At 45.2% G+C, this 12,523-nt stretch overlaps 1 protein-coding gene across 3 annotated transcripts in view; it reads right to left on the bottom strand.

Moving 5' to 3' along the window:
• The window catches only part of dync2h1 (dynein cytoplasmic 2 heavy chain 1), a 994,370-nt gene that overhangs the window by 896,219 nt on the left and 85,628 nt on the right, over positions 1-12,523 (bottom strand). For all 3 annotated transcript variants that reach the window (XM_070892150.1, XM_070892151.1, XM_070892152.1), the window contains exon 16: positions 11,164-11,262. In XM_070892150.1, the coding sequence (XP_070748251.1) occupies positions 11,164-11,262 (99 nt within the window). The remainder of the gene's footprint in view (positions 1-11,163; positions 11,263-12,523) is intronic.

Here is a 12,523-nt window from a genome sequence, read left to right as displayed (position 1 = left end):
AAAATGGGCAGTGTCAAGGGCCAGCACTATTTGCCTCCGCCCATTCAAAGTGGTCCAGGCAGCACACAAAATTTGTGTTGCCTGCTCATTATAATGATTGCAGAGCTGCTCTCATCACTAAACACGTGGCTAGTTAGCTTAGCACAGAACAGGTGTGCCAATATTGGGTGCAGTCTAATGGCCAGTAATGTTTGTCCTAGGCTCTCTGCACTACTTAAAGGGGAAATGCTTTATTGCAGCAGCACCTCATTGTCAGTCAGGCTGAAAACATGGCTCAGTAACTGAAAGAGAGAGCAAGAAGGTTTTCGAATGCTGCACTCGAGGCCTTGGTCATCAAAGAAGCCGGGTGGCAGGAAGCCATCCAAGGCTACCAGTGGAAGACACTGGCAGGAGATGGCTACCTCCATCATGACCACCAGTGTGGTTCCAAGGACATGGATCCAATGTTGAAAGAAGTTTAATGACCTCACACGACACGTCAAAGAGAGTGAAGGCTTAAGCAAATGCCATATTCCACCATCTGCACCACAAAAATCACACATTGCTCAATGCACCTCATCATCATAGGCAGTCCCTTGGAATCGAGGAAGACTTGCTTCCAATCTTAGCATGAGTTCTTAGGTGGTTGTACAGTCCAATACGAGAACCACAGTCTCTATCACAGGTGGGACAGACAGTGGTTGAAGAAAAGGGTGGGCGGGGAGTCTGGTTTGCCGCACGCTCCTTCTGCTGCCTGCGCTTGATTTCTGCATGTTCTCGGTGACGAGACTCGAGGAGCTCAGCGCCCTCTCGGATGCACTTCCTCCACTTAGGGCGGTGTTTGGCCAGGGAGCCTCCTAACAACAAGAGCAGGCTTTGACAACGAGATCCAACACCGCCTCCAGTGCGACAGTGCAGCCTTCGGCCGCCTGAGGAAACGAGTGTTTGAAGACCCAGATCCTTAAAACTGTCACCAAGCTCACGGTCTACAGGGCCGAAGTAATCCCCGCCCTCCTGTATGGCTCAGAGACGTGGACCATGTATCGCAGACACCTCAAGTCCCTGGAGAAATACCACCAACGATGCCTCCGCAAGATTCTCCAAATCCCCTGGGAGGACAGAAGCACCAACGTTAGCGTCCTCGTCCAGGCCAACATCCCCAGCATTGAAGCACTGACCACACTGGATCAGCTCCGCTGGGCAGGCCACATAGTTCGCTTGCCAGACACGAGACTCCCAAACCAAGCGCTCTACTCGGAACTCGTCCACGGCAAATGAGCCAAAGGTGGGCAGAGGAAATGTTACAAGGACACTCTCAAAGCCTCCCTGATAAAGTGCGACATCCCCACTGACACCTGGGAGTCAATGCACCAACCCCCATTCGTCACCGACCAACAATCTCAACCTATCATCACTCCTATCTCACAATCATGACTTCACTTCACCCTCACAACTTTACCAACGCTACAACACTCACACACACATCACACACTGATAGATATTCAGCTATGGCAGGCAGATGAACCAAACACATAGCAAGAAACATAGCATATAACACATGGCTGAAAGAGGGGCAGGTTTAGCAGATCAATAATCCTGGCTACAGGATTTTTAGACAAGATAGAGAGGGGGGTAAAAAGAGAGGGGGGGTGGGTTGCGGTACTGATTAAAGAAAATATTACTATGGTGAGGAGCGATGATATGTTAGAGGGATCATCAAATGAGACCACATCGGTCGAATTGAAAAATAAAAAAGGGGCGATCACACTGCTGGGCGTGTATTATAGACCCCCAAACAGTGGGAGGGAGATAGAGGAACAAATATGTAGGCAAATTGTTGTGAAGTCCAAAAATCATAGGGCAGTAAAGTAGGGGATTTTAACTATCCAAATATTGATTGGGACAAATTTAATGTGAAGGGTAAAGAGGGTGCGGAATTCTTGAAATGCATTCAAGAGAACTTTTTTAGTCAGTATATAGCAAGCCCAACACGCGGTCTTGCATTTAGTTTTGGGGAATGAAGCTGGGCAGGTTGAAGGGGTATTAGTGGGGGAGCACTTGGGTGCCAGTGACCATAATTCAGTCAGATTCAAGTTGGTTATGGATAAGGAGAAGAATAGGCCTGGAATAAAAGTTCCGAATTGGGGAAAAGCTAATTTTGCTAAGTTAAGGAGTGATTTGGCCATGGTAGACTGGAAACGGCTACTTGTGGGCAAATCAGTTTCGTAACAGTGGAGGCATTTAAGGAGGAGATCCGGAAGGCTCAGGCCAAACACGCGCCCTCAAAGAAAAAGGCTGAGAAAAATAATTCCAGAGCCCCCTGGATGTCTAGCGACTTACAGGGATGGATTAAGAAAAAAAGGGACGCTTGTGTCATATATCACCGGTTAAATACTATAGAATCTTTAGGGGAATATAGAAAGTTAAGAGGCAAAAATAAAAAGGATATTAGGAATGCTAAGAGAGAGCACGAGAAATTCTTGGCTAGTAAAATTAAGGAAAACCTAAAATGTTCTTTCAATATATTATGAGTAAGAGGGTAACTAAAGAAAGGGTAGGGCCTATTGGAGACCAGGAGGGTAATCTTTGTGTGGATACGGAAGCTGCTGGGAGGGTTCTCAATGAATATTTTGCATCTGTTTTCACAAAGGGAAGGGGCAATGCAGATACAGCTATCGAGGAGGAGTGTGATATTCTGGATCAAATAAATATAGTGAGAAAGGAAGTATTAAGGGGTTTAGCAGCTTTGAAAGTAGATAAGTCCCCAGGCCCGGATGAAATGCATCCCAGTTGTTGAGCGAAGTAAAAGAGGAAATAGCAGAGGCCTTGACCATCATTTTCCAGTCCTCTTTGGAGCTCGGCATAGTGCCGGAGGATTGGAGGACTGCTAATGTAATACTCTTGTTTAAGAAGGGAGAAATGGATAGGCTGAGTAATTACAGGCCTGTCAGCCTAAACTCAGTGGTGGGAAAATTATTGGAAAAAATCCTGAAAGACAGGATAAATCTGCATTTGGAAAGGCAAGGATTAATTAGGGACAGTCAGCACGGATTTGTTGAGGGAAGTTCGTGTCTGACTAACTTGATTGAATGTTTTGAGGAGGTAACCAAGAGGGTCGATGAAGGTAGTAGATACAATGTAGTATATATGGACTTTAGCAAAGCTTTTGATAAGGTCTCACATGGTAGACTGGTCATAAAGGTTAAAGCCCATGGGATACAGGGCAAAGTGTCAAGTTGGATCCAAAATTGGCTTGGAGGTAGGAAGCAAAGGGTAATGATTGATGGATGTTTTTGTGACTGGAAGGATGTTTCCATCAGGGTTCCGCAGGGCTCAGTACTGGGACCCTTAATTTTTGTGATATATATCAACGATTTAGATTTGAATATAGGGAGTATGATTAAGAAATTGGCTGTGTGGTTGATAATGAAGAGTCATGGGCTGCAGGAGGATATCAATCTATTGGTCAGGTGGGCAGAGCAGTGGCAAATGGAATTTAATTCAGAGAAGTGTGAGGTGATGCATTTTAGGAGGGCTAATAAGGGAAGGGTATACACATTAAGCGGTAGGCCACTTAATAGTGTAGATGAACAAAGGGACCTTGGAGTGCTTGTCCACAGATCCCTGAAAGTAGCAGGCCAGGTGGATAAGGTGGTTAAGAAGGCATACGGAAGGCTTGCCTTTATTGGCTGAGGCATTGAATATAAGAGCAGGGAGGCTATGCTTAAATTGTACAATACTTTGGTTAGGCCACAGCTGGAGTATTGCGTGCAGTTCTGGTCGCCGTATTATAGGAAGGATGTGATTGCACTCGAGAGGGTGCAGAGTAGATTTACTCAGATGCTGCCTGGAATGGAGAATCTTAGTTATGAGGACAGAGTGGATAGGCTGGGTTTGTTCTCATTGGAACAGGGAAGGTTGAGAGGAGATCTTATTGAGGTGTACAAAATATTGAGGGTCTTGAACATAGTAGATAGTAAGGGTCTATTTCCATTGGTGGAGGGGTCTATTATGAGGGGGCATGGTTTTAAGATGGTTGGTGGAAGGTTTAGAGAGGATTTGAGGGGGGGGTTCTTTACGCAGAGGTTGTGGGGATCTGGAACTCGCTGCCTGGAAGAGTGGTGGATGCAGAAACCCTCACCACTTTTAAGAGATGGTTGGATGGGCATTTAAAGTGCAGTAACCTGCAGGGTTACAGACCTAGAGCTGGTAATTGGGATTAGACTGGATGACCTTTTGTTGGACAGAGCAGATTTAATGGTAAGTATTGCAGGGAATAGAATACGGCCAGGATAATCTCCTGGACTAGTTTCAATCGCCTGGATGGGTTGGAGGAATTTTCCCAGATTTTTTTCTCCCTAAATTGGCCTGCGTTTTTAATCTGGTTTTTGCTTCTCCCAGGAGATCACATGGCTCCGGTTGGGGTGGAGTATTGAATGCTTCAGTATAAGGGGTGTCGCAGTTGTGGTGAGGCGGATTGGTTGGGCTGGGTGCTCTTTGCCTTTCTGTCATTGTTCATAGGTTTATATGTAACCTTTAGGGCTGCTGACCAAGGGCCGTGTGGCGCTTTGTCGGCCGGCACGGACCACGATGGGCCGATTTTTCTCCATTTTAATAACTTGCTCTTTGATTTTTTTCTGCCAGTGTATAACCTCACACTTTCCAACATTATACTCCATCTTCCAAATTTTTGCCCACTCACTTAGCCTGTCTATGTCCTTTTGCAGATTTTTTGTGTCCTCCTCATACATTGCTTTTCCTCCCATCTTTGTACCGTCAGCAAATTTGGCTACGTAGACTTGGTCCCTTCTTCCAAGTCGTTCATACAGATTGTAAATAGTTGGGGTCCCAGCACTGATCCCTGCGGCATCCCACTAGTTACTGATTGCCAACCCAAGAATGAACCATTTATCCCGACTTTCTGTTTTCTGTTCGTGAGCCAATCCTCTATCCATGCTAATATATTACACCCAACCCCGTGAACTTTTATCTTGTGCAATAACCTTTTATGTGGCACCTTGTCAAATGCCTTTTGGAAGTCTAAATACACAACATCTACTGGTTCCCCTTTATCCACCCTGTTCGTAACATCCTCAAAGAACTCCAGAAATATTGTCAAACATGATTTCCCTTTCATAAAACCATGCTGACTCTGCTTGATTGTATTATGATTTTCTAAATGTCCTGCTACTACTTCCTTAATAATGGACTATAGCATTTTCCCAATGACAGATGTTAGGCTAACTGGTCTATGGTTGCCTATTTTCTGTGTACCACCTTTCTTAAATAGGGGTGTTACATTTACGGTTTTCCAATCCGCTGGGAATCCAGGGAATTTTGGCAGATTAGCTCTGCAGCCACTTCTTTTAAGACCTTAGGTGCAGGCCATCAAGGGGGTCTTGTCCACCTTTAGTCCCATTATTTTACAGAGTACTTTTTGTCTAGTGATAATGATTGTTTTAAGTTCCCCCTCCCAATAGCCCCTTGATTATCAATTATTGGTATGCTTTTAGTGTCTGTTTCCGTGAAGAATGATACAAAATATTTGTTCAAAGTCTCTGCCATTTCCCTGTTTCTCATTATTAATTCCCCAGTCTCATCCTCTAAGGGACTAATGTTTACTTTAGCTATTTCTTTTTATATACCTATAGAAGTTCTTAATGTCTGTTTTTATATTTCTAGCTAGTTTACTCTCGAGCTATCTTCTCTCTCTTTATTTTTTTTAGTCATCCTTTGCTGGTTTCTAAAAATGTCCCAATCCCCTGGCCTTCCACTATTCTTTGCAACATTGTATGCCTTTGTTTTCAATTTGATACCATCCTTTACTTCCTTAGTTAGCTACGGGTAGTTCATCCTTCTCCTAGAGTCTTTGGGCTGGAAATTCCCCAACCTTGCGCCCGGTTTTGGCGAAAAACGGTGAACCGGGAAATTTGGTGAAGTCTTACGCCGGTGGTTTTTAAATACCATTGAGGAGCAGACCACTGGCTTGCAAGTCTCGAAATAGCACTTTCGGACGAAATTTGGTTCACAGCGCACCCGTAGATAGGACGAAAAAAAACACCTGGGAAAAACCTGTGTTGCAGCCCTTGGAATAGGTATGAAGACCTGCAAAAAAGGTAAGTTAAAGTTTTTATTTTTAAATTCTTTTGCAGCAATTCAATAGTTAAGTGTCTTGTGGATGTTTTGTGATTTTCTATTTTTTGTTTTTTGCTATGTTTTTGGGGTGTTTTCCCCCCTCCCTAGGCCCAACTCGCAGCAGTATCAGCTTCGGCAAAAAGTTGCAAAGAATCCGTGGTTTGCGCCATGAATCCTCGTACAACGCCGATTTTTACTGCTGTCCGCATATGTTAGGCCATGTAGCGGTAGCGGAGTCATAGCAGTATTAAAATGGAATTTCTCGCCCTTTCTTTCTCACTGGAATATAACTTTGCTGACAGTTATGAAATATCACCTTAAATGTTTGCCACTGCTCATCTACCATCTTACCCGGTAATCTATTTTCCCAATCCACTTTTGCCATCTCTGCCTTTATACCTTTGTAATTGACTTTATTTAAGTTCAGGACACTAGTTTTGAGATCTAACTTTCTCATCCTCAAACTGAATTTGAAATTCTACCATGCTATGATCACTCTTCCCAAGAGGATCCTTTACTATGAGATCATTAATTAATCCAATTTCATTACATTACCATGAAATAGTCTGCCCCTGGTTGGTTCCACAACGTATTGTTCCAAGAAACCATCCCACATACACTAGGAACTCTTCCTCAAGGCTATCTTGTCCAATCAATATGAAGATGAAAATCACCCATGATTATTGCTGCACCTTTCTTACAAGCCTCCATTATTTCTTCATTTATACTCTGCCCTACAGTGTAGCTGCTGTTAGGGGGTCTACAGACGACTCCACCAGTATTATCAGAGCTACCCCATTTCCTTTTTCTTTCTGCTATCCTTCCGAAATGGCAAATACCCTGAATAATCAGTTCCAAGCCTTGGTCACCTTGCAACCACGTCTCTGTAATAGTTATCAGATCATACCCATTTATTTCTATTTGTACCGTCAACTCATCTATCTTGTTATGAAAGAGCTTTTAATTTTGTCTTTTTACCATTTTTCCCTACTCTGACCCCACTTTCTGATGCACTTTTATGTTTGTACACTCTGTCCCTTCCTATCACACTCTGGTTATCATTACCCCTATCACTACCCTGCACTATTGCCTTCTCCTATCTTTTTGACTTTTTACATTTCCGCTCACTTGATTCCCCCCCGCCTCCCCCCGCCCCCCCCCCCCCCCCGACTATTTAGTTTAAAGTCCTATATATAGCCCGAGTTATTCGATTCACCAGGACACTGATCCCAGCCTGGTTCAAGTGAAGCCCATCCTAATGGAACAGCTCCCTCTTATCCTAGCACTGTTGCCAGTGCTCCATTTCTCTCACACCAATCTTTGAGCCACGCGTTCATCTCTCTGATATTTACCCTATACAAATTTGCTCGTGGCTCAGGTAGTAATCCAGAGATTATTATCTTTGTGGTTCTGTTTTTTAATTTCACCCCTAGCTGCTCATATGCCCTCAGCAGAACCTCTTTCTTTGTCCTAACTATGTAGTTGGTACCTTCGTGGACCATGACAACCGGATCTTTCCCCTCCCACGCCAAGTTCCTCTCCAGCCCAGAGAAATGTACTTAATCCTGGCACCGGGCAGACAACACAGCCTTTGGGACTTACGCTCTCGGCTGCAGAGAACAGTATCTATCCTCCTAACGATACTGTCCCCTACCACGACAACATTTTTTTTTACTCCCCACAACTTGAATGTTACCTGCACCACGGTGCTGTGGTCAGTTTGCTCATCCTCCCTGCAGTCCCTGCTCTCTTCCACACGGGGAGTAATAACCTCGTACCTGTTGGACAAGAGCAAGGGCTGAGGCTCCTCCATTACTACATCCTGGGTCCTGTACTGGGTGAGCAACAGGGATTTGGGGTTTCATTCACTGCTATCGGAGTCTGATGAGGTCTTCGCGGTCAGCCTGTCCAGAACAGGGATCTGCTGCCTGCCTCCTCCCAAGGTGGTCTTACAATCCCTGGTGTAAGGGCAGCACCCTCATGATGGCCAAGTTATGAAGAATGCAGCAGACCACCACAAATTAGGACGTTTGTTCCGGTGAGTACTGGAGTGCTCCTCCAGAGTATTCAAGGCAGCGGAACTGTTGCTTCAGCAGCCTGATGGTTTGCTCGATTACATTCTTGGTGGCAGCATGGCTGTCATTTTTTGAGTGCTGGGCAGGAGTGACAGGGTTGCAGAGGAGGGTAATCAGCCAGGTGGACAGCGGATAACCCTTGGGTTTGATGTGGTAGTTGGAAGATTGCTGGATTGATGCAGGATGACGGCATCATGACTGCTGCTAAGATTATGATGGGCAGTGACCTGGAATATTGTGTTCAGTTTTGGTCTCCTAATCTGAGGAAGGATGTTCTTGCTATTGAGGGAGTGCAGCGTAGGTTCACCAGACTGATTCCCGGGATGGCAGGACTGACATATGAGAGACTGGATCAACTGGGCCTTTATACATTGGAGTTTAGAAGGATGAGAGGGGATCTCATAGAAACATATTAGATTCTGACGGGACATGACAGGTTAGATGTGGGTAGAATGTTCCCGATGTTGGGGAAGTCCAGAACCAGGGGATACAGTCTTAGGATAAGGGGTAGGCCATTTAGAATTGAGATGAGGAGAAACTTCTTCACTCAGAGAGTTGTTAACCTGTGGAATTCCCTGCCGCAGAGAGTTGTTGATGCCAGTTCATTGGATATACTCAAAAGGGAGTTAGATATGGGCCTTATTGCTAAGGGGATCAAGGGGTATGGAGAGAAAGCAGGAAAGGGGTACTGAGGGAATGATTAGCCATGATCGTATTGAATGGTGGCGCAGGCTCGAAGGGCAGAATGGCCTACTCCTGCACCTATTTTCTATGCTTCTATGTTTCTATAATGCTCTGGGTGTGCTCACTTAACAACTGCACATTTAATGAGTGGTAGCCTTTGCTGTTACGGAACATCTCAGGATTGGTATGCGGTGCCCGCAAATCCATGTGGGTGCAGTCAATGGCGGCCTGCACAATGGACGCTCCTCTTTCTTCTATCTGTTCAGAGGCAAGACAACGTAGTCCTTTCTCCTGGTGTAGAGAGCCTCTGTGACCTCCCAGATGCAGCGATGGATGGCAAACTGGGATATGTTAGCCATGTCTCCTGCTGCAGACTGGATGGATCCGCTGGCGAAGAAATTGAGGGCCACGATGACCTTGAGGGCTTATGGGAGAGCCGCGTTCACTGTGCTGAGGCTGCAGGTCTGGTTGCAGGAGATGGCAGAGTTCTGTGACCACCTCCTTGGTGAAGCAGAGTTTCCTAATACACTTCTCCTGGCTTAAGTAGAGGCAAGAGAAGTGCCCTCGGAGTACCCTCGGTGGGTAAGGCTTCCTGTTGAGAGCTCTCCTCTCTGTGTGCATCTGCTCCCTCTCCCGAAAATACTCGAGCTCAAGGGGGATTGCAAGTAGAGCACCCATGACTGTGAGCAAGTGATGTGAGAAGAAGCCTTTCAATGAGAAATGATGGCGTTCTCCACTTGCACCAACTTTCCCTGTCACCTCAGGAATTTGAAACAAGTTCAGAAAGCTGCAAGAGTTGCAGAAAGTTACACAGAGCCAATCAAACTGAAAACCATGTCAGCTGCAAGTTGTTGATGAAAGCTTTAAATAGTACTGTTGGAGGCTCCTTCTTACTACTTAATGCTTTGTCAGCTAGCTGTGATTAATATACGCTGGTTCTCGGAGGGATGATGGTGAAAATGCCAGATTAGGCATCAAGTGAGCATTGCACACTCACTGATGTCATGATCTGCCTAATCTAAATATCTGCAACAAGTGCAGGCATCAGCAGCTCTCCCAGAATGGCGGCCCCTGGGGGACCCACCGAAATCGAGCGAAAGCGAATCGGCCGCCAATTTTCCTCCAAAACTGTCCTTAACGGCTGACAAATCGTAACACCTGCTTCTATTACTTTTAATGGTTATTTTGTTAAGCACTCGTTACTATTATACTTACCATTGAACTCTCCAACTAGTATCTAGAGCTACTGGCCCTTCTAATTTGCGCTTCCCAGCTACCTTCACAAGCTTCCTGCAACTGCCGGCAAAAAGTAAGATGATTCTTATATTTATTGGTGCTACTTAGAGCAAAGTTTGCTCCAAAGTTTATTTTTTCTTGAAAGCTTTTCTCTCCACGCCATTGTAAGCCCAGAAAGCCTTTCTCCTCATTCGGATACTTAGGTTTGTCTGTCGCCATGGAACCATTGCCCTGTCTTCTCCCATGTCATCTTCCTTTCCAGCCATCATTTCGACCTGTGCCTATCTTCATTAAGCTCCCAACCTCCTATCATTTTCTTATCGTAATTTATAATACTTGCCGCGCCATCTTCTCACCGCTGCCAACTTCACCCCCACACTTCTTATGCTGCCACAGAAGCCGTACAATACATAATAAGCAATCATAGTAAAGTGCCAGTGAAGCCAGCGGTCAGCAGCTGTGGGGCCAGGATGTAGTGTTCTGGCGGTGCGAAAAAGCAGGAAAGCAATCAGTGTAGCACAACCCAGTTTCTCGCTCCTGAGCGGACTCTGGACACAACATCCATGCTGAATCTCCCAGCTTCCCCTTAGCATTAAGTCTCCCCATTCCTTTGGAGTCAGCATCTATGCTCTGTCAACGGGGTCCATTTGAACACTATTCTAGGATGGTTGTCATGTCTGCTCCCCTCTGCACCTAATCCCAAGCTCATCTTCATTCTGTTCCATGATTAGTGTGGCCTCTAGTCTACACACACCTATAACCATTGGATGGGGATGATAACGAGTTAGATAACGAGAGAGAGATAAAAAGAGAAAGACTTGTATTTCTATAGTGCCTTTCATGACCTCAGGACATCACAAAGCACCTTACAACCAATGAAGTAGCTTTTGAAGTGTAATCACTATTGCAATGTAGAAATTAATGTTGTTAATGAATTAAAAATTCCTGCATCTCATTGAACTAAACATGATGAAAAAGTAATACAAACCAATTAAAATTATTGTTGTGAATGATTTAAGTTCCAGCTACGCCTTAAATGTTCCATTCAAATTACCTGTGACTCAAGGGTGGAGAAAACAAATCTGAGCTCTTGCAGTCCATCTTTCCATCGCTGTTGTTGGCGAAGTAGATCAATGTTCATAAGAGCTACGACCTGCAAGGTTAAGATTTCGCTCATCAATAGCGATACTAACAATATAATTTGTAACTACCAGTTTATTTTTTAATTATTTGTGTTCTAAGTTTTTAAACTTCAGTTCTACAAAGGTGTCAGCTGAGTTTCATAGTGCTAATGGTATCTTAAAATACAGTTACATTGAAAGTACTGTTCATTTAACGGTCCTGAAATTCCGGTCGGAGGCTTCTTTCAGACGAACGCCTCCGACCGGAGAATTTTTACGAAAGTACCTGTTGTTTATTTTAAAAATAACATGAAAATATAATTATACGAATCTTTCCCTGCCAAAATGCCAGCAGAATCCATACCGCTATCAATTTCATATACAATAGGCATTTGCAGACTACAATATTGGCAATTAAACTCGGGGGGGGGGGGGGCCGGGAGTGGCGGAAAGAGAAGTTCGGGAGTGACCCATTTGGGGCGCTAACTTTTGAAAGATGGAAAACTTAGCGCCAGGCACGAATGATTCTCAACTTTCTCTAAATTCAGTGTTTGCGCTCCAGGAAGGAAGTGGAGCGTAAAATCAAGTGCTCCAGTTCCTTCCTGGAGCGCTAAAGGGCACAGGCAGGGCGGTAGTGATGCAGTGCTGCCGAGATCCAAAGCTCCTTCCCTCCCTTAAAGGGAAGGGCCATCGCTGCAGGCTCTGCATTGGGAGCAGTTAGCTGGTCCCCAATGGCAGTCACGATCCGGCCCGATCAGCACCATGCACTCCAGCAGAGTGCCGGGCTGATCAATCGCGACTGAGAAGTGGAAAAAATCAAAAATAAACATTGTAACAATTTTCCTACTTACCTCGCCAACATCCCCTTCTAACTTTCTCCCAAACAGCGCTTCCTGCAGGTGTCATTGTTGTAGCCCGGCAATGCTGCAAGGGGCGGAACCGAAGCTCGGGTCCAGGGCAGTGCGCAGGGCAATGGCGTCACGATCTCCAGGTGCAGGAGATTGTGGCGCTATTTTTTACCGCCGCCACACACCTCTCGGCCAAGTTAGCAAGGGTCGTTCATCTCGCCACACCCGGTCAGTAAGTAAGTCATTAGCACCCTGTTATCGCCCCTGGAAGTGATAACGGGAGACAGTAAGGCATGCCAATTTCTAGGCCAAAGTATTGAGAGCTGAAATCTGAAACTGATATGTTTCAAAATTGTTTGTGGTAGTTTTTTGGGTTTTTATTTATTCATTCACAAGATGCGGGCGTGGCTGACAAGACCTGCATTTATTGTCCATCCCTAGTTGC

Source organism: Pristiophorus japonicus, chromosome 10, assembly GCF_044704955.1.
Source record: "Pristiophorus japonicus isolate sPriJap1 chromosome 10, sPriJap1.hap1, whole genome shotgun sequence".
NCBI lineage: Eukaryota > Metazoa > Chordata > Chondrichthyes > Pristiophoridae > Pristiophorus > Pristiophorus japonicus.
Note: the sequence above shows the minus strand (reverse complement) of the source record. Positions and strands in the feature narration are given on the sequence as shown.